The sequence below is a fragment of the Pithys albifrons genome, chromosome 30 (assembly GCF_047495875.1).
Source record: "Pithys albifrons albifrons isolate INPA30051 chromosome 30, PitAlb_v1, whole genome shotgun sequence".
Lineage (NCBI taxonomy): Eukaryota > Metazoa > Chordata > Aves > Passeriformes > Thamnophilidae > Pithys > Pithys albifrons.
In genome coordinates, this window is record NC_092487.1 from 1,447,553 (window position 1) to 1,468,187 (window position 20,635).

General features: G+C 58.0%; 3 protein-coding genes across 4 annotated transcripts; 2 read left to right on the plus strand and 1 right to left on the minus strand.

The window, feature by feature from the left end:
• Positions 1–335: 335 nt before the first annotated feature.
• Positions 336–12,008, minus strand: UBQLN4 (ubiquilin 4). Of its 2 annotated transcripts, XM_071579572.1 has the most exons (11): positions 11,817–12,008; positions 9,779–9,930; positions 7,278–7,483; positions 6,707–6,969; positions 5,344–5,502; positions 4,447–4,672; positions 3,957–4,096; positions 3,445–3,528; positions 2,723–2,838; positions 1,941–2,118; positions 336–1,530 (listed from the first exon to the last, which is right to left on the minus strand). In XM_071579572.1, exons 1-11 carry the CDS (start codon positions 11,973–11,975, stop codon positions 1,378–1,380), a joined length of 1,836 nt encoding a protein of 611 aa, XP_071435673.1. In that variant the 5' UTR covers positions 11,976–12,008; the 3' UTR covers positions 336–1,377. The 2 variants fall into 2 exon arrangements, with proteins under 2 accessions (XP_071435673.1, XP_071435674.1); XM_071579573.1 differs by lacking the exon at positions 3,445–3,528.
• A 396-nt stretch (positions 12,009–12,404) lies between these two features.
• On the plus strand, positions 12,405–16,274 carry LAMTOR2 (late endosomal/lysosomal adaptor, MAPK and MTOR activator 2). Its single transcript, XM_071579604.1, has 4 exons — positions 12,405–12,513; positions 14,694–14,856; positions 14,985–15,074; positions 16,059–16,274. The coding sequence occupies exons 1-4, from the start codon at positions 12,446–12,448 to the stop codon at positions 16,113–16,115; spliced, it is 378 nt and encodes a 125-aa protein (XP_071435705.1). The 5' UTR covers positions 12,405–12,445; the 3' UTR covers positions 16,116–16,274.
• A 486-nt stretch (positions 16,275–16,760) lies between these two features.
• Positions 16,761–20,421, plus strand: RAB25 (RAB25, member RAS oncogene family). Its single transcript, XM_071579601.1, has 5 exons — positions 16,761–17,103; positions 18,063–18,258; positions 18,389–18,582; positions 18,744–18,824; positions 19,583–20,421. Exons 1-5 carry the CDS (start codon positions 17,064–17,066, stop codon positions 19,711–19,713), a joined length of 642 nt encoding a protein of 213 aa, XP_071435702.1. The 5' UTR covers positions 16,761–17,063; the 3' UTR covers positions 19,714–20,421.
• Positions 20,422–20,635: the final 214 nt, after the last annotated feature.

The window sequence follows — 20,635 nt, forward strand, 5'->3', positions numbered from 1 at the left end:
TGCCCAATCCTCCCACACCAGAAGAAACATAAAACTACCAAACAACACTAACTCCCAGCTCACAGCCGTTCCCAGGGTTGTGAATTGCTAATTCTAATTCAAAGGAAGCTTCCAAACTGGCACATTGAGGGCTGGAGTTTGGGAAGCTTCAGCAGCATTCCTGAAGTGTTCAGAGTGTCCTACCACAAGGGAAGGCAGCAGCTGGGCCAGGTGGGGAGGGAGCATGACATCCCTGCTACCTGACTGAGGTGAGCACAAGGGACAGTGTGGATTAATCCCAAGTAACTGGGAACCGGCCCAGCCAAGCCAAGGCAGGCAAGGACGAGACAGGGATCCAGGGAGAGAGATGGTTGTGCGCATTTATTTTCCTTTGATAAAAATGGTGTATGCAAATTACACAGCCATGGAGGCTCCTGGGAAATACCTCCCTGCTGCTCCTGGGAAGTTTCTTGGAGGGTCAGAACATTCAAACACACCAGAATGGCGGGATGGGGTGGAGGATGGATCTAAACTGGGAAGACCATGAACTTCAACATTTTCCAGTGAAGCAAAAAGGTCATTAACTTATTTTCCCATTTCCTTTTTAGTTTTTACACTTGGAGAAATGAGCCCACTGAGCACAGTCAATGGCCTCCAACACCACTGTGCAGAAGCCACATTGCTTGGGCAGAAACACACTTCCTCTGCACAGCACCTTCAGCTCAAGCCCAAGAACAGCACACCTGGTCCCCGCAGACCCTGGGCCCTGTCACACCACCCCAAGAGGATAGAGACCACACTTCAAATGCAGTTTTTGCACCCATTAACCCTTTACCAGGAGATCAGAGGAACCTGTGAGTGAGGGATATGGGCTCCTTTCATGCCAAGGAACATTAAGACAAATGACATCAGAAATTTCCAGGTAAATTCAATTTTTCTTTTGATCCATTTCCAATAAGATGCTGAGAGAAATAACCAATCCCCAAACTTGGCTCAATTTTTTAAATATTTGCCTGAAAGGAGGGCTAGGGGAGGGAATCATGTACAGTTAAAATCAAGCTACGGAAAACACAATCATTCAGGTAAGTAACTAGAAGTATCGCCTCTACCATCTAGAGAGAGAGAGAAGAGTGTCTGAGACAGGGCATATTTAGGAAAAAATACACATCTGAAGTCTCTGTGGCCACGATGAGAACTGGAATCCACATACAAGCCAGTTAAAGAGCATTTCAACATGAAATCTTAACTTAGTAGGAAGGTCAGGGGTTAAGCTGTATCTTTTTGTTTTAAATACATGGACAGCTGTCAGATATGAAAATGATGGCGGGCTTTCCGGAAAGATCCCCTGTGCATGTGTATGGATGCAAGTGCTGACGTCGTGGGGCAGCAGGACAGAGTTTAGGAAGGCTGGGAGCCCAGCAGTCTCTCGATAGCTGCGTTGATGTCCCCACCGGTGGCGATGAGCGCCTGCAGATTGGCCTCACGGTTGATGAAGCCCATGGCATTCAGCTGCTCCAGCTGCTGTTGGAATCGCACTTCGGGGCTCTGCGCCTGCGAGGGAAAGGACACAGATCTCGGAGTCAGAGAGCAGAGGCAGCACCCAACACAGGCAGGGCCGACAGCCACATATGCACAGGGACCCCGAGCTCAGCTTCAGGCTCGTGTGGGCAGGGTCCCCCATGTCCCCCCTAGCCTGTGTCACAGCAGCCACACCAGTCAGTCCTGGCTTGGTACCGATGGCGGCGATAGTAGAATGGAGAGCAGGATCCTCAGCACTCTGAGCTTAAACCTCTGCAAAGGGTTCCACACCCCAGAGAACCAGCCAGACCTCTACAGCAAACCTGGTCTAAAGTACCACAGCCACGAAAGACTATTGGGGACCACATCCCCCGAGCAGAGTGAGATGGAGACTCCCCTGGGGACCTCCCTGCCTGTCCCAGCAGCTGCTTGGCATTACGTACTTGAGAGTTTCCTCCGGCCAGCAGCTGGATCATCTGCTGCATGAGCTGCTGTTGGGGGTTACCACCCCCGGCTGGAGAGGCACTGGCCGGCGTCGAAGCGGAGGGAACAGGGTTCTCCGGGATTGTGCTTCCTCCTGTGGAGGACGGGGGCATTCGGGGCATGCCGAAGGAGCCGAGGCTGCAGAGGAAGGCAGGGCACACTCAGCAACACGCTGGCATTCTGGGCATCCCTCAAAAGCAGGGCAGCAGGGCAGCCAGCAGGCTGAGGTGGACAGGCCCTTGCTGAGATCCTGCTACAGGGCAGCTCTGGAAACTGAACCATCTGCACCCATGTCCTGGTCACATGTGGCACTGGCAGTGAGCAGAACTAATAGAGGCCTGAAGGGAACTGCTGAGATGTGGCGTGTCCCAGTGACAGCAAGCAGAGGGCTGCCCAGCCTGCCCCAGCACACCCACCCGGCCTTGCATCGGTCCATCTCTCTCTAGAGATAAAGTTCTTGGGTTCGGGACACACCAAATACTGCAAACAAAGGATGGGGGAGAGACCAAGTGCATTCCAAACCTTTTCTCCAAAAAGAAAGGGTCAAGGACTTCCCAGTGAAGCACATGCAAGGAGCAAGTGTTAATTAGCCAGGCTCAGAGAGGCATGTAGGCACACACCCACCTGTCCCACAACAGAGCACCCTAAGCAGATGTCCCCAGTGAATTGACAGCCAGTTCTGCCTGCTGGTACCGGGCACAGCAGCTCTGCCTGTATGACCCCACTCTGGAACACTCCGTACCTTGGCACTAGTCCAGGGGCCTCTGTCTGCAGCGTCTGGAGTCCCTGCTGGATCTGGAGCAGGGCCTGCATGGCGCGAGGGTTGGTGAGGATGGACAGGGAGTCCGGGTTCTGCATCTGGGGACCAAGGCAGAAAGACACCATGGTACTGACCAGTGAAGAGCTCGGGCAGTCACAGATCCACCACTGTTACACCTGAACCAGTGCCAAGCTGTGCCTCTCGCCCGCGGCCAGCGCCGACCTGCGCGTTTGGATCCTCCTCTGAGGCTCCACACCGCAGGGCTCATCTGCAGGGTCACTCACAGAGCTCAGATCAGGTTTCCTAAATGAACTGGGTGAATCAGATTAGAAGTGGGGGCACAGGCCTTTGGAATCTAATTTACCTGACAACCAACTGCTCTAGCACAATTAGCCGCATTCATTTTTGTAAACTCAACACAGTAGGAGACTGTCCACACAGCAGTTCCAAGTAGCTTAATGAGCCTAATTTGGAGTCCACCTTTCAATAATTCAGATGAGTTAATTCAGACTGTCTTGTCTAACCAAGCTCTTCTTCTCTGACTCCCCTGTGCAACCCCCTTCCTTTCTCAGCCCAGCCCCCCAAGCCCACATGCTTCCTAGTGTACTTGACCAAGCAGCCAAGATCCTGCCTGTCCCACAGTTGGGGGAGAAGCTCTGGAGCCAGAGGCTGAGGGCAGCACAGGGCCAGCCAGAGGCCTTTACCTGCTGCAAGAAGACAGGGAGCTGAAGGCGGAGCTGTTCTTGAAGCTGTGGATTCCCAGCAAAGAGGGGGACATTTACCATGATCTAGCAAGAGACAGCATATGTAGGTAGGGTCAGAGGGTTGTTAAACCCTATGCATCTAAGCCATGAAGAACAGGTCAGTCATGCCCCTGACTCCCTCCCTGGGCTTTCAACATGCTCCCCTGCTAAGGGACTGAAATGGGACAGCTCAATTCCTGAAAGCAGTATTGAACAGGAGCCACTTGGCCCCAGGCGAAGAGAAGGGCCATTCCCATGTCCCTCTGAAAGCCATCTCTTGTGTTAGGAGTTCTGCTAAGACACAGGGCTCAGAGCTGGGGCTGCCTTAAAGCTGTTGAGCAATACAGCCAAACTGTGTGTATTCACTCCACTCCGGTGTCTGCAGGAGGAACCAGTCCGACCCCAGCAGCAAACTGGTCTCACACTGTGCTCACAGCCTGGCTGGCAACAGCAGATGACTGCAACACTTTTACCTGTGCTGCAAAGTCTGGGTTCTGGGCAAGAGTTTGCATCATGCTCCGCATGTAAGGGGCAGAGATCATGTTCTGCATCAGTTGAGGGTTTTCAGAAATCTGCTGCAGGAGTCCTTGCATCTCAGGGCTGTTGAACATGCCTGGAAGGGGAAGGGAAGACAAAGGAAAACCCCTGATGAGCCTGAGAACTGCTATAATGCCCAAAATACAACATGACTGGTAACAGCACTGCCTGTACTCCATCCTCTGTGCAGCAGCAAACACTGCTGTGGACACCATGGCAGTGCTCTTAAGGGCTGTGGGGACAGCAGAGTTCCCAAAGGAACCCTCTGACAGGCACAGCACAACAATCCATTTGTGCTTGCAGATGGGCTAGAACCCCTCCTCTGGAGAACAGCTATGGACAGGGCTCAAATGCCACAGTGGCCCTACAGGGAAGCCTGGGTGACCTATTCAGCCAGGAGCATTCTCTGGCTCCTCCTTCACGTACCAGCACCAATACTGGCAGCGTTCAGCCCAAAGGGGTTGGACACGGTTGGGGTGCTCTGGGTGGTTGCCGAGCCCGTGCTCCCTTCGCTGCTGGGTGCCTGGCTCTGGGAAGCAGGGGGTGTGGGGCTCCAGGGGTTCGGCAATGGCTCTCTGTTCTCCGTCCGCAAAGGCTGAGAGCTTGAGCTGTCAGAATTCCCCGTCAAGGAAGAGAAAGGATTGTTGCCAAACTAGAAAGAAAAAAGAAACAGCCGGAATCAGTTAGTCCCAGCAGAGAAGGTCAGACCAAGCCCAGCACCGAGCGAGCCAGGGAATGGCTGATCACATTCAGCCAAGTCCAGAATATGCTAAACATGTGCCATGATTTGCCTCCTGAGAAATCTGCAATCTACAACACACCTTGCTTGGAAAAAGACCAGGCTCAGGAGTGGCCACAGCCCCAGATTTGGCTCCTAAATGCAGGGCTTCAAAACACCTCGGCAAAACCAGCGCCCGGACATACCAGTAGGTAATGCTGGACTGGAGCGTGTCTGCACAGCCCTCTGCAGTTAGACTTGTGCTCCCTTCCCCTGTGCTCCCAGCCAGCTGGATCTGAGCCAGCTCCACTTCGAAGGCGTCAGGCTCCAGCTAATCCAGGGAGCAGAGGGCTGTGCTAATGAGGCGACAGGGGTCTGCCCATCAGCCATGGCTGGCATCCAGCCTGCTGGGAGACTGGAGGAGCCAGGGCAGGTCTCTGCTCTGACACCTTAACCCATGTAACAACAGGCACTTCAGGCCAGCACCTGCACTGGAGCAAAGGGACGAACAGCCATGCTCTAGGGAAGCTGCCCCACCAGGATGGGGGGCCAGGGAAAGACCCCTTTCCCTCACTGCATCCCACTTACAGAAAGGCAGCCAATACCTGCTCCCTGGCTGCACTAAACATGGGCTCCTGGATGTCTGTGTACATCCGACGCAGGGCGTTGTATCCTCCTGGAATGCTCTCAAGGTTACTCAAAGCACGGTCCTGGTTCCGCATCATCTCCTGCATCATGGCAGGGTTACGAGCCAATTCCATCGTCTGGGAGAAGGAGGAAAAGGTGGAAAACTCATGCCCATGTGCACCATGGAGGACCAGGGTGGATCAAGAGCCTGGTCAGCAGCCCAGCGGTTTTCTACTGATCCACCAGCCAAGCCCTGAAAGAGTTAAATCTCAGCTCCCAGGAGAAGGAGGATAATTAAACCCGTTTCACAGGCAGAGAGCAGAGAGATCATTTATCCAAGTAAAGGGAGCCCAGAGATCCCAGCTCCTCCCCAGCCTTGCTCAGCCTCTCTTCCTTCTCAGCCTTGGTTCAGCTGGATGAGACTGTTTTGTTTCTAAGCAGTATCAGGACATTCAAACTTCTAACACTGGTAAGTTCCCACTCAGACTGGATGGACTACAGTCAACAACCAGGAAGGTGGAAAAGGCTGGATCCTTCCACCCTCTCCAGAATTCTGATGGGTCTTCCCTGCACAAGGAATATCCAGGTCTCATTTGAGGAGCTGCTTATGTATGGATTATTCACGATTTAGTCCTGCAGCTCTGGAATTCCATGTATGCCCAACACAACTGAAAGCAGGATAACTGAGAAGCAGATGGAAACTAGGCCCATTCAGCACAACCCTCCTGACAAGCCTTCCTGGAAAACAGCAGAGTCCTGTCAAGGGCTATTAACACCCAGGCTCTCAGCTCCTAGGGCTCCTTTCTGATGAACCTTCAGTCTTCCGGACAGCCAGTCCTCTCGGGCACAGGTTCTCTCTATTCTGGGAAAAATCAGAGCCCTCTGGGATCCTGGCCTACACTAGTGCTCCCTACTGATATAGGTAGTGAAACACTGGCTGTACAGACCTGGGCTCTGTACTTTATCTGTCAAGAGAACTAGAGAGAAAAAAACAGCTTTTGCAGTAGTTCACTTCTCTGGCAATGCTTTTACTCCCATTCCTGAATCAGAACACAGCAGCCTTGTAGGCAGCATGTTAGGATAATCCCAGCATTCTTTTTTCCCCAACACACCATGGATTCAATAGCTTTGAAAGGGCGATAATAGTTGCAAGGATGTGGGTTGTGTAATCAGAATTCACATAACTCAAGACCACCATCTGTTTGTGGGGAGCTCACAGCAGGAAGGAAGAAATCTCCAAAATGCTCTGGTATTCCCACTCCTCGTTGGCAGAGCAGACACTGAAGCTGGTCCACAAAGACTCTCCTGAATGCTCTTTACCACGGCCCTGGTGTGACTCACCTGTCTCATGAGCTCTGGGTTATTCAGCATGTGGCTTATCTCTGGATTTCGTTCCATGAGCTGCTGCATCTGGGGATTGGCCATGATCATCTGCCTCATGAGGTCAGGGTTAGACATCATGTTCTGCACCAAGGGATTCTCCATGATCTGGGAAAGCATCTCTGGGTTGGACATCAGCTGCCGCTGCATCTGCTGCTGAAGCTCCATGAAGTTGGCAGAGCCCATCCCCAGGTTGCCCAGCCCAGTGATGCCACCGAAGCCAGCTGGAGAGAGAACACATGGGGAGAGAGGCATGAGTCAGTAACTGTGAGCAGCTGCAAAAACAGGACATGCACATCAGCTGAACTGCACCCCACAAACCCAGGGGTAACCCATATTCCTATGGCAGCCATCTCTGAGGGAGGACACCCCTGTCACACACCTCACTGAGGGCTGTGGCATTACCCTGAGCCGGGACACCAAGGTTTGCTGTGGGAGTGACTCAAGCAAGCAGAGACAACAATGGGGGTCAAGAACCCTGACTTCTTGGTCTAACCCTAGGAAATTTCTCCTTCTCACAGCCCCTACTTACACAGGATGGATGTAGCACTGTTGGGGCCTCCGTCTCCAGGACCTCCCATGGTCCCCGACCCGCTGCTCCGTCTGCTGCCATTCCCTGCATCCGGACCGGCGCTGCTGGATGTGGATGGCTGAGAGGGCGTAGCAGGAGAAGAGGGGGTTGCAGTGGAGGCAGAAGCAGCACTGGGGGCAGAAGCAGCAGATGCTGAATCTTGGACCCTGCAAAGGATGAGATAGTGTTAAACTCCTGGGACTCAGGAAGGGCGAGCAGAGTCCTCTGCAGGGACATGGGATGTGCCCCCCACGCTGATCAAGCTCCCGGCACACGGGTCACCCCCACAGCAGCCACCCCCAACTCCAGTCCCATCTGTGCCTGCATGGATCCCAATGCGTTTTATCTGCTGGAATCTGCCTCCCATCCTGATGCATTACAGACCCTGACACGTTGCCCTGGCCCATGCAGAGCAGCTGGACGGGTCTTACCCTGAATTGTATCCAGCTCTTCCTTGAATCCCACTGAACTATTTACCTCAGCCATATCCGTGAGCAATGAGTTTGCTCCAAACAGGAAAATCCTCCTGCTGCTACCACAGAAACCACAGGAGGTTGCAGCAGGGCTAGTGCATGGGATAAACAAGACTCTGTGCTTCTGAATATTCCTATCAGTGCTCCTCAGGCAAAAGGAAGGACCAGCATTACTCTGCAGGGAGGGAGACTGAGGTGTGAGGCACCAGCACCTGTCCCACAAAGCTATGGAATGCTTCTGGCCAGTCTGGTTCCAAATTCCCAGCTCTCTCACTGGCTATACCTTGATGCAAGGCTCCTGCATCCAACACCAGTTGTCTGGAGCTTCTTTTAACACATGCAGTCAGTCACTGTGCCACAGGCCACCACAGGTGCTGGATTCTGCCTTTGCTAAGCCAACCCAGTTTAGTACCTTGTCACCACAGTTCCTCCTAAGGAGTGTTATGGGAATTTGAAACAGAACATTTAAAGATTCTCTAAAGTCTCTATAGTCATGACAGTGAGTCCTGGACTAGTGCTGAAGAGCTTTCACATGAAATTAGACCACAAAATTAACTTTACCTCAAATAATGCTATTAGAGCTCTGAAAATAAGAACAATGATTTCCTGACCTCTTCTTTTCCAAACCAAGAAATATTCCTTTTCTCTACCTCCTTTTCCTTTTTCAGTCTTAACTAGGACTCAAAAAATGAATCCCAAAGCTCCTTGTCCACTGTCCAGACTCACCTGACTGCTGCTGAAAACCAGTGGCCACTGAGAGAGGCAGAGAGTAGGGAAACAAAGTAATGGGAAGCTGAACAAAAAAGGAAGAAGGAAGCTGGAGAAAGGGCACTTGGTTTCAGCACAGGAAGAGGCCGTAATGTCTTCAGTAAGCACTTATCTAGGACTATTGGCAGGAGAAAAATGAGCAGCTCAGGACAGCTCTGATTCACCCTTTGAAATGGTTCACCAGTACCACATTTGCTGTGGAGACAGTGGAAAGAGCATCAGGCTTTTCAGCTATCTGTAGAGGCAGAATCCAGACAGAGGTTCCCGCAGAACCTGACAATACAGATCCTTGTCTTTGTGAAAAACAGGTGGGAAAAAAAAACCAGGGGAAAAACCCCATTTTGATTAATGCAGCTCTCCCAAGAGATGGCAGAACTGCAGAGAGACGCTGCCCTGGAGCTCCCCAAGAGCCCAGGCACACGATGGCTGGAGCCCAAGGCATTGCTCTGAAGGGCTTTCAAGAGATGTGGCTGCACCTGAAGCACAGCAGTTGTTCCCAAAATCCTTCCGTGCTCACCACCCTTCTGGACAGTGCTGGGAAGAGCTGAACCCGCAGGACCCTGCAGTCAGTCTTGTGTGCCCTTCTCAGGATGAAGTTGGTGGTGCAGACATGAGCCTTGTTCCCAGTGGGAGCTGCCTCGGGGTGCACCCACAGCACCACATGGAGCTGACCCCAACACTGCTCTGTGCATGTGATGGCACAGCCGGAGCCCTCACACACTCCCGAGGTGGAACACCCACCGTGTGCACTCGCCCACACAGCTGTGCCTTCAGGGGCCACACAGACCCACTGCTGTGCCCCACAGTGCTCTGAACACAGTGTGTGCCTCCCATGGCACCTGACAGACACAGGCTGAGAGCACAGTACACAGCAGGAGTTGGGAATTGCCTTCTACAGCAACAGAAATTCACTGGGAAAGTAATTTCTGTTATCAGCAACTTGGCTTTGTTAGAACCAATATCAAGTTCCAATGGCTTCTTCCAAGATTAGTGAATTCTAAAGGCTCAAAATACACAATGCCACACACACAACTGATGTTAAAGGACCAATCCTGCCAAGTACCTGCCACAAACCTGTGGAACAGACCCCAGGTGAGTGATAAACCCCACTGCTGTGTGGCACAGCCAAGGCAGGGAGAGCCTGGCCAAGCTCATCAGGAACCTCTCCATCAGCTATTCCCAGCCCCCATTTGCTCTCAGTCCCCCAGACCAAGCTCTTACTTCTGTGGAGTCTTAATGACCAAGTGCACAGTCAGCCCATCTTTGATCCCATGTTGGTTCAACGTGTCTCCATCCTTCAGGATCTTCCCAGCAAAGATCAGAACCAGCTGATCCTGTTTGGCTTTAAACCGCCTGGAAATCTCTTCTTTGAACTGAAAAACAAATACAGCATTTTTCAGGCAAAGGACTGAGAGCAGAAACATAAAGCTCCAGGGGCCACATCCACTCTGGGAACAGCACAAGGGAGTGCCAGGCCCATGCACCACTCAGTCACCAGTTGCTGAGGATTCTGAGGCATTTAGGAAAACCAAAACCAAGCAAAGACAAGCTCTGCACTCACAAAACATGGAGTAAATCTTGGAAAGAACAGAGTCATTCTCTTGACAAAACCTGAAAGCTTCCAAAGCCAGACCAAGTGTGTCTCAGGCCTAACCCAAACACACCGTTTATTCCGAGTGATTGAACTGGTTTTGTCTCTGCTCATTTGAGCTTTTTTCCTAAGGAAAGCCCAACTCTGATTCAATACAGGACAGAGCTCTATGGAAAAGGGAACAATCCTTTATCAGCCAATGGAAATAAACTAGGTCTTCTCTAATTCCTATTTCTGCAACTGAATTCCCTGTGACACACGGACTGTGTGGTGTGCTGGGATTAACACCTGCCAACACGACTATCACTGCTGGCTCTGCCAGGGCATTCCCAAACTGATTTGGAGAAAATAAAGCCTTCCCCTTGGAAGTCACAAACTATAGGGGATTCAGAGGGGAAGGCCAGGACAGAGTGCAAAGTACACAACTGCCCCAGAGCTCACTGCCTTCACACCAGAACCCTAAAAATTAGGCTGGGGAGAGCACAGCTCTGTCCTCAGGTCACCCTGGCCCCACAGCTCAGAGCCTTCCCTGCACAGCTCCACGTCTCTCCACACACAGCCCCACGTGTCCCCCTGCACAGCCCTCACTCCACACCCCCTGTACCAATGGGCTCCCCAGAGCTGACTGGGAAGGAGCAGGAGAGCCACACGTGCACAGCCCATGCCCATGCCATGACCTGCTGCCCAGAGATCCCTGCCAGGTCCTTCACACGCCACCCTCGTGCCCTGTGCCCGACCGAAGAGCACTGCCAGCCTGGCTGTGCCAATGACACCCTGTCCCAGTGGGCGCTGCCACTTCCACAGTGCGGAGCCAGTCCTTGCCAATCCCAGGCCACTCCTGCTCCCTGGCAGGAGCAGAACCCTCCCAGCCCACCCATTGAAGGGCTGATACTCCCTTTCCTCCTTCCCATCCAACCTTGGCCCCAAACATCTGCCCAGCTCCTCTCCCCTCATCGGGGGAATCTGCCCCAGAGGGGTCCAGACCCACCCCACAACCCCCAGCTCCCCACCCCCCGAGAGCTCCCCACGCACCCATCCGGCTCTGCCCGCAATCCCAAAACCCTTCCCACACCCTCCGCTCCGGGAACTCTTCCCCTCCCACTTCCACGCAGCCCAGCCCACGGGCCGAGCCCCCAGACCCCACCCCGTCCTTCACACCCCTCCCACAGCCACCACCCCCCAAAGCCGCTCTCTGAGCCCTCACACACCCCTCGCACGCCCCATCAAACGTGGATTTGAACTCCACGACCCCGCCGACGGGTGACCCTCGCCCCGGACCATCTCCCCCCGTCCGGGCCTGTCCTCTCCCAAAGGCCCCCAGCACCTGCCCTGCCCCCGGTCTCCCGGCTCTCTCCCAGCCTGGCTCCAGCAAGGCCTAAAGGCCCGACTTGCCCCAAGAACGCCCCGCCGGCCCCCTCAGCTCTGACCCGATCCCCGAGAGCTCCACAGGACGCTCTGACACCCCACCCCAGCCAAAATCCCCCTTCCCCCGCTTCTCACGTCCCCCCACAATTCCTCCTCGTCTCCAAACTCAGCTGCCTCCCCAAAAACCCCTCATCCCGCTGTCTTGGGCCGTGAACGCCCCCGAACCGGCCCCCCCCCGCCCCTCACGCCTCCGCCAGCCCCACTCAGGCCCCTCCGCCCCCTCCGGCCCGCCCCCGCTCTCACCTCGCGCACGGAGGCGCCGTCCGCGATGACGATCTCCTCCTTGTCCTTGGGGGTCTTCACGGTGACGCGGATGAGCGCCCCGCCGGGTCCCGCCTGGCCGTCCCCGCCAGGCCCGGCCCCGGGGCCGCCGCCGCCGCCGCCGCCGCTCGGCTCCGCCATCTTCGCCGCCCGCCGCCAGCCCGGGCCGCCGCCACCACAGAGAGGCGGGAGCGCCGCCTCGGCCCCCGCGCCCCGCACAGCGCCCCCGGGCGGAGCGGAGGAACAGCGGCAGAGCCGGGGGCGGGCGGCGCTCGGGGGGCAAAGGGGGGAGCGAAGGGGGGAACAAAGTGGGGGCACAGCGGGGAGGGGGCGCAGCGCGGACGGGGTGCTGCCCGATGGGGTCCTACGCCCCCCGAAGTGCTTCTAATGACCCTCCGATTAAGCGGCTCCACCCCGGCTCACCGGGGTTCCACGTCCACCCCGTGTCCCCTCCCGCTGCCGAGGCCCCTCGGGGGGTTCGGGCATCCCTGGACCCCCTTTCCAGGGGGCACCCGACGGGACTACAACTCCCAGGACGCTCCGGGCGCGGCGCGGCCCCGTGCGCGGCCCCGCCCGCCCCGTGCGCGGCCCCGCCCGGTCCCGGCGCGGCCATGCTGCGGCCCAAGGCCCTGACGCAGGTGCTCAGCCAGGCCAACACCGGCGGCGTCCAGAGCACGCTGTGAGTGCGGGGGCCGGCCCGGGGCGCGGCTTCCCCCGGGCCGGGGCGGCGGGCACCAGGCGGGCGCTGCTGCGGGGGGTGCTGCCCTGCCCGGGGATGCTGCCCCTACCCCGCGGGTGCTGCTCCTGCCCGGGGATGCTGCCCCTGCCCGGGGATGCTGCCCCTGCCCGGGGATGCTGCCCCTGCCCCGGGGATGCTGCCTCTGCCCCGGGGGTGCTGCCCCTACCCCGGGGATGCTGCCCCTGCCCGGGGATGCTGCCCCTGCCCGGGGATGCTGCCCCTACCCCGGGGATGCTGCCCCTGCCCGGGGATGCTGCCCCTACCCCGGGGATGCTGCCCCTGCCCCGGGGATGCTGCCCCTGCCCGGGGATGCTGCCCCTGCCCCGGGGATGCTGCCCCTGCCCGGGGATGCTGCCCCTGCCCCGGGGATGCTGCCCTGCCCCGGGGATGCTGCCTCTGCCCTGGGGATCCTGCCTCTGCCCCGGGGATGCTGCCTCTGCCCCGGGGATGCTGCCCCTACCCCGGGGATGCTGCCCCTGCCCCGGGGATGCTGCCCCTACCCCGGGGGTGCTGCCCCTACCCCGGGGATGCTGCCTCTGCCCTGGGAATGCTGCCTCTGCCCCGGGGATGCTGCTCCTGCCCGGGAATGCTGCCCTGCCCGGGGATGCTGCCCTGCCCGGGGGTGCTGCCCTGCCCGGGGGTGCTGCTCCTGCCCGGGGATGCTGCCCCTGCCCCGGGCATGCTGCCCCTACCCCGGGGATGCTGCCCCTGCCCGGGGATGCTGTCCCTACCCCGGGGATGCTGCCCCTGCCCGGGGATGCTGCCCCGCCCGGGGTGCTGCCCCTGCCCCGGGGATGCTGCCCCTGCCCGGGGATGCTGCCCTGCCCGAGGGTGCTGCCCCTGCCCCGGGGATGCTGCTCCTGCCCGGGGATGCTGCCCCTGCCCCGAGATGCTGCCCTGCCCGGGGGTGCTGCCCTGCCCGGGGATGCTGCTCCTGCCCCGGGATGCTGCCCCTGCCCCGGGATGCTGCCCTGCCTGGGGATGCTGTCCCTGCCTCGTAGATGCTGTTCCTGCGCCGGGGATGTTGCCCGTGCCCCGGGGATGCTGCTCCTGCCCCGGGGATGCTGCTTCTGCCCCGGGGATGCTGCCCCTGCTCCAGCCCCTGCCCCGGTAGTGCTGCCTTGCCTTGCTCCTGCTACTGCCCTTGCTCCTGACACTGCCTCTGCCCTTGCTCCTGCCCCTGCCCTTGCTCCTGCCCCTGCCCTTGCTCCTGCCCCTGCCCTTGGCTCCTGCCCCTGCCCTTGGCTCCTGCCCCTGCCCTTGTTCCTGCCCCTGCCCTTGTTCCTGCCCCTGCCCTTGCTCCTGCCCCTGCCCTTGTTCCTGCCCCTGCCCTTGCTCCTGCCCCTGCCCTTGCTCCTGCCCCTGCCCTTGCTCCTGCCCCATTCCCTGGCCCTGCCCCAGCCTCCTCCTGCCCTGGGGATGCTCCCAGGTCCTGCCCAGGAATGCTGCCTGTCCTTACTCCTACTTCTGCCCCTGTCCCTGTTCCTGCCCATGTCTGCCCTAGGGATGCTGCCCACCCCTGTTCTTGTCCCAGCAATGCTCCCTGCTCCTGCCCTGGTAATGCTTCCCTCGCCCAGGGGTGCTGCTTGCCCTTGCGCCTGCCCCAGTCCCTTCCCAGGGATGCTCCCTGCCTCTTATCCCGTCCGTGCCCAGGGATTGCTGTCTGTTATGGCCTGGAAGGATGAGGTGCCCTGCCAAGAACATACACGGGGCTGGGGCCATGCACCCTGCATGGTGCTGGGCTATGGGCAGCACTGGGGCCACGTGCTGTTCATGATGCCCCTGGCACTGGAGATGTCCACAGTGTTGGGATCCCTGTGCACTGTGCCAGGGCCACGCACAATGCACCGTGTTTGCCCACCAGGCTCATGCAGCAGGTCCCACTGCTTCAACAGATGCAGCCACTTCAGCCCTGCTCTGTCCTGCCTGGGCTTGGGGCCACCAAAGAGCTTCCTGGCTTTGAAGCCCCTCCACCCCCTCCCAAAACCCCTGCCAAGGGGGGCTGTCCTGGGAGCAGCACTGGGGACTGGGTGGGAGTTTGCTCCGTCCCCGGCGCTGCAGTGGGGTCTGGTGCCCCCCTGGGTTTAGAGACACCAGTTCATGCCCCATGTCATGTCCAGGCTCCTGAACAATGAGGGGTCCTTGCTGGCCTACTCGGGCTATGGGGACACTGATGCCAGGGTCACCGCGGCCATCGCCAGCAACATCTGGGTGGCCTACGACAAGAACGGGCACCAGGCGTTCAATGAGGACAACCTCAAATTCATCCTCATGGACTGCATGGTACGTGGGGCTGGGGACTGTCCCTCCCTCCCTCTCTGGGACCCAGCTGTGGTGCTGGGGATCCCCTGGGACCTGCCAGTGGTCCAGACCAAGCCAGGATGTGACAAGTGCTGTTTCTCCCTGTGCAGGAGGGGCGAGTGGCCATCACACGGGTGGCAAACCTGCTGCTCTGTATGTATGCCAAGGAGACAGTGGGATTTGGGATGCTGAAGGCCAAGGTAATTGTCTGGGTTTGAGGGAAAAAAACCAAAATGTTTTACCCACAAGCAGGGGAGGGGCCTCCTCCACGATAATCACACCACTCTTTATCAAATTTAAGAAAAGGAATTTTAATACAAGAAGGATAACTGCTATATATATATATGTAAACAGACTAGTGCAACCCACTTCCCCAACACCACAAGAGAGGAAAAAAAAAACCAAAAGAAACAAAACAACAACAAAACCCAGCAGGTTTTTTCACCGGGAGAAAAGGTTATACTTAAGTGTCCTTGTCACAGCCCGGCTGGCTGCAGAGTGAGTTTCAATCCCTCTCCAGCGAGACAGACGAGCAGTGGGCTTTCAGATGGACTCAGTCTCTTCCCCCTGTGTTCCCCGTCCAAGAAGCAGAAAGGTATGAGCAACCAGCAGCAAATCCAAGGCAGGCAGCAGCAGCAGCACGGCACGAAAAATAGTCCGAGGTGGGCAGCGGCAAGACAGCCAGGAAAAACCCCAGCAGTAACCAGCTGGGCAGCCTGCCTCCTTCGAGCCCCCACTCCCCCGTTCCGCCGAGCCAAGACTCCGGAGAAATCAAAAAAAAACCAAAAGAGACAAACCTGCCCCCACCCCAGCGATCAACAGTTAACTGCTTCTTTTGTTAACCGCTGGCCTGGGCAGTTAAGTGGCAGGGAAGAGAATTTACATAATAATCCCAAACTACAACAGTAATGCTGGTGGGGAAGGGGCCTGGGGGTCTGCAGGCCTGAGTCCCTGCCGTGGTATGGGAAGGAGCTGCTGAGGATGGGGATGGGAGGGATGGAGGAAGCTGCTGTACCTGGGATGCCTCTTTCCTCCTTGCAGAGGCCCCTCTGTCCCCTGTGCCCATCCAGGCACAACACTTTAAGGCTCTTAACTGAAATATAAATTACAGTAAGCATGTGGGCAGTGGGGACAAAGGTTGGAAAACCCACCTGGGCATGGCTCACACTGCTCTCTGTTTACAGGCGCAGGCACTGGTCCAGTACCTGGAGGAGCCACTCACACAGGTGGCCGCATCCTGAGCAGGGCAGCGGAGGACTCCGAGGTTCTGCCAGGCTTCAACACCATCACTGGCATGGGTGGAGGGTGGGCGGCCCCACGGGCATCCCAGAGCTCTTGTGTGGCCTTAAAAATAAGGTGGGGGGAGCACAAACCCTGGGGGTAATAAAAGTGTGTCTGATGCTTGTGTCTGTTGTGAATAAAAGGAGGAGCTGGGGAGGGCCTGGGCAGTGTTTTGGGGTTTCTGTTGCTCTGCTGTGGACTGACAACCAGGAGAAAAGCGGGCTGCGAGGGGCTGGTGTCAGGGTACAAGAGAGGTGCAACAGACCCGAGCCCACCCACAGCCCTGCCCTGTCCAGGCGGGGGGCGTCAGGGTCTCCTTCCCGTCCCAGTTTCCTCGGCTTTCACACGATGGCAGCAGAGGCGAGGGAACGTTCGCAGTCGGCAGGAGCCGCGTTGAGTGGGGGGCTCTCTTCCTGGCACGGCTGCCCTCGCCCTCCTCGCTGCCCACACTGTCCTGCTCTGCCCATGCTGCCCTCGCACCCCTCACTGCCCACGCTGACCATACGGTGGGTGCTGCCCTCGCTGCCCAGCCTGCCCTGCGCTCAGCCAGGATCAGGTCCCGGCTCCTCCTCCGGCTGCCCCGTGACGGTCCCAGGGGTGACACTACCTGCCCAACCTGCGCTGCGACACCCAGTCCCACCCCTGGAGCCAAGGGCAGCGCTGCTCCGCCAACCCGGCCGGCCCCGCCGCCGCCGCCGCGACCCTCCGCGCTCCGCTGGACTCACCTCCCTTCCCACCCTCTCCCCTGGACCCCCCTGGCTTCCCACCCGCTCCCCGACAGAGAGGAACCTTTGCCCGCTCCGTCCCCTCCCTCGGCGCCACCGGGAGCCCGGCCCGCCCCGCCGTCTGCTCGAGGCTTGGCAGCGGCAAGGAGGAAACCCGGCGGTGGCCCCGCGCGGGCGGGCGACATGGGCAGCGCCGAGGAGGATTATAACTTTGTCTTCAAGGGTGAGTCCTGCGCTCCATGCGAGCCCCCCTCCCCTAAAGGGATGGAGCAGGAGGCCGGGGGCTGCTGGGAGGGAACTGGAGTGCCTTCCCCCCCGGGGCTGCTGTGTCCCGAACCGGGACGTTGTTGACTGTTCCTGCAGCTCTGATGGGCACTGTGTCAGGGAATCGAGGAGCAGGCACCGGCCTTGGCCGCATCCCCAGCTAACAGGAGAGAAGCCAGGGCTGATGAGCAGTATAGGGGTCAATGGAGGCATGGGGAGACCCACACTCACCCCAAGGCTGCAGGTGTGGGGTGCCAGGCAAATTGCTGGCGTGGGGTATAGGGGTGACAGCTGTGGTCGAGCATGCAAGACATAATAAATGCTGTGCAAGCTCATAACTCCCAAGAGCAGTGGCCATTGGACAGTCTTTCTACTGTGATGAGCAGGGCAGTGGCACATGCAGAAGATGTGGGAATCAAACCTAGGCTGGAGAAACAGGGGCACAGCTTCACACCTACAGCCTGAGCTCCTTGGGCATAGGCCCCCATCATACTGTGTCTCTGCTGGGTGCTACGGGCTGGACCCTGCAGAGCTCAGTGCTCCTTGTGGACAAGCAGAGATGGACTGGCTCCAGTGTGCCACCCATCCTGAGTGCCCACCACAACAGAATGACCTGGGTCTCACCAGCATCCTCACCCTGCTCCTGCTCCTGCTGCCCAGAGCCTGGTAGCTGTAACCCCTGTGAACAGCTCTGGGCCAAAACAGCAGCTGGGGAACACGGCTTTGCTGTGCTGAGGGGCTGAGAACTCATGGGACAGGGACAGACCCATTTGCTAAAGGAGCAACCACATCAGGTGTTAAACTCACACACCTGCCTGGATCTGTGCGTGGTATGGAGTCATTGAGCAATGAGTGATGCCCATGCAGCCAGTGCTGGTAGCTGGGGCAGTCCAGTGGGATTTCTCCTTCCTTCCACAGTCGTCCTGATCGGGGAGTCTGGAGTGGGCAAAACCAACCTGCTTTCCCGCTTCACTCGCAACGAGTTCAACCATGACAGCCGCACCACCATTGGCGTGGAGTTCTCCACTCGCACAATCCTGGTAGGAGATGCTGTGGTGAAGGCTCAGATCTGGGACACTGCCGGGCTGGAGCGGTACCGCGCCATCACATCAGCGTAAGGACCAGTTGCCCAAACTCTGGGCTCCCCTGGGACCTGGGGGGTGATGGCCTCGTACTTGAGCCCCTTGTGTGAGATGCTGGGCAGGGTGTCTGGAGAGTGGCGTGATGGTGGGGTTCTGCCACAGGTATTACCGGGGAGCTGTGGGTGCCCTGGTTGTGTTTGACATCACCAAGCACCAGACATACGATGTGGTGGAGCGCTGGCTGAAGGAGCTGTATGACCATGCTGAGGCCAGCATTGTCGTCATGCTGGTGGGGAACAAGACTGACCTCGCACAGGCTCGGGAGGTGCCCATGGAGGAGGCGAGAATGTTTGCAGGTACTGGCTGGCACCCCACCATGGGGCTGGGGGCTTGGGAACCTCCCCAGCAATGGGGATCTGCACCAATGTGGGCACCTGAACATCTCTAAAGGGGCTCTAGAATGGAGCTGTGTCCTCTTTGGGGTCTGCATCATCTCAGGGGGCTCCTCTGCTTGCAGACAACAAGGGGCTGCTGTTTGTTGAGACCTCAGCGCTGGACTCCACCAACGTCGAGCAGGCATTCGAGACCATCCTGAAGGGTATAGGCACTGATGCCATGGTGCAGCAGGGTCCTGGGTCATTGCAGGGTCCCTCTTGGGGATGCAGTGCTGGGCAAAGGATGTGCAGAGCTTCTCTGCCCTGCCCCACCTGAGTTCTTTGGGGCTGGTTTCAGTGTTGTCTTTCTGGCTGGTTTGGTTTCCAGCCTTTGGTGCTGGGCGTTTCGCTCCCCACACCTGCAGCTTTGTTCTCATGGCCTCTGGGCATTCCCAAAGTCCTGGGGGCTCCTTCTCCTCCATAATCTCCAGTCCCCTTCCTGTTGTCCTGGCTCCTGACTCAACACCCCCAGCACCCTGCTGAACTGGCCATGGGGACCTGGGGGAGTAGGAATGGAGGGGGTAAAGCTTGGCTCATCTGGGAGCGGCTCTCCAGGAATGGCATCCAGCAGGATCAGGGCAGTGAGATATGCCATGCTGCACCAAGCTGTGCTGTGCCATGTCATGCTGTGCTGTGCTGTACCAGCCTGGCTCAGTGAGCTGCCAGCCCCAGCGCAGGGTGAAGCACTAATGCCAGGTTAGGCAAGAGGAAATTGCCCAAGCACAGGGTGTTCCCCAGGCGCCACAGGGTTGTAACCTGGTGGAGCTGCTCCCCTGTCATCCCTCAGCTCACCCCTCTGCTGCACAGAGAGGAAGCAGAACCACAGATGAACAGCAGGGGCTTCAGGCTTGAAGCTGTCCCTGCTTCCCCCCAGGGGGCCGAGGGCAGACACACAGACCCCCCAGCACCTCTTCTTTTGCAGAAATCTTCCACAAAGTGCAGCAACAGAAGCAAAGGAGCAGCCAAAGCAACACGGTGTCACTTGCCAGCGAGAGCCCTGCGAGCACAGCCCCGGCACAGGCAGAGAGGCGCCCGTGCTGTGTGGCCCTCTGAGCCCACTGAGCACCTTGGGAAGCCCCTGGGGAACCCCACAGTCCCGGGACATGCCAGTGGCATAGAGCTGGGTCTGCCTGTGCACAGACTGCTCTGGCCACCAGCACAGGGTGTGCTGCCTGTGGTGCCACCCCTGTTCTGTTGCAGTGGGGACCAGCAGCCCAGACAGGGGCCAAATTCTCCCATAAACAGTGAGAAGAACCAGTGCTGGGAGCTCTTCTTTCTCTGTTTTGTTTTTGCCGGGCCCTGATTAATATCACCACCATCCTGCACTGTCCCAGCCCCTCTGGCCCTGTGGGAGAGAGGGCCAAGACACCCCCAAGGCACTGCTGGGGAAGGAGCCAGAAGGTTCTGGCCTGGATCATGCCAGCAACAGGAGCCTCTCTGATTGCCTCTGGCCCTGGAGTTGCTCCTGCGAGGCCAGCCTGTGCTGTGCACTGGGGATGTGGCTGACCCACAGGTCTCCATCCCACCAGGGACTGCTCTGGAGTTGAGCCAAGTTCTAAGGAGTGAGTGGCAGCACTCAGCCCTTGGCTCACCTCTGTCCCATCCCAGACATGGGGCAAGTGTGACAGCAGAACCAAGTGAAGGTCCCTGCTGTCTGCATGGTGAAACAGGACTCAGTGCAGGGCCCGGTGCCATGGGGCCAGGAACAGCTCTGTGTCCACAGCAGGGGTGACACAATCATTAAAGGACTTGTGAAATGCAGATTTGCTGAGCTGGAATTCCTGCATGTTTCTGCGCGACTCCCTGGGTCCCCACCTTCATGACATGCTGGACATGGTGGCCTCCAAAGCAGCACAGCTGGATGCCATGCCCCCCTCTGTGCCCCCTCCCACCCCAAAGCCATGCTTCCCCCGCCCCCCAAGCAGCCTTTCCTAGTCCACATCACCCATTTGGACTTTATCGGTCCAAAGGAGGA

What these genes read in the sequence shown, in the direction of transcription:
- RAB25 (XM_071579601.1), top strand. Translation starts at nt 17,064, where the DNA reads ATGGGCAGCGCCGAGGAGGATTATAACTTTGTCTTCAAGG. An exon ending in GGAGGCGAGAATGTTTGCAG is followed by an intron (nt 18,583 to 18,743) that starts GTACTGGCTGGC and finishes CTCTGCTTGCAG; the next exon opens with ACAACAAGGGGCTGCTGTTT. An exon ending in ATTCGAGACCATCCTGAAGG is followed by an intron (nt 18,825 to 19,582) that starts GTATAGGCACTG and finishes CTTCTTTTGCAG; the next exon opens with AAATCTTCCACAAAGTGCAG.
- UBQLN4 (XM_071579572.1), bottom strand. Translation starts at nt 11,975, where the DNA reads ATGGCGGAGCCGAGCGGCGGCGGCGGCGGCGGCGGCCCCGGGGCCGGG. An exon ending in CGCTGCCAGTATTGGTGCTG is followed by an intron (nt 4,097 to 4,446) that starts GTACGTGAAGGA and finishes TTCCCCTTCCAG; the next exon opens with GCATGTTCAACAGCCCTGAG. An exon ending in TCCCTGTCTTCTTGCAGCAG is followed by an intron (nt 2,839 to 3,444) that starts GTAAAGGCCTCT and finishes CTTGGTCCCCAG; the next exon opens with ATGCAGAACCCGGACTCCCT.
- LAMTOR2 (XM_071579604.1), top strand. Translation starts at nt 12,446, where the DNA reads ATGCTGCGGCCCAAGGCCCTGACGCAGGTGCTCAGCCAGGCCAACACC. An exon ending in GGCGGCGTCCAGAGCACGCT is followed by an intron (nt 12,514 to 14,693) that starts GTGAGTGCGGGG and finishes TGTCATGTCCAG; the next exon opens with GCTCCTGAACAATGAGGGGT. An exon ending in TTGGGATGCTGAAGGCCAAG is followed by an intron (nt 15,075 to 16,058) that starts GTAATTGTCTGG and finishes CTCTGTTTACAG; the next exon opens with GCGCAGGCACTGGTCCAGTA.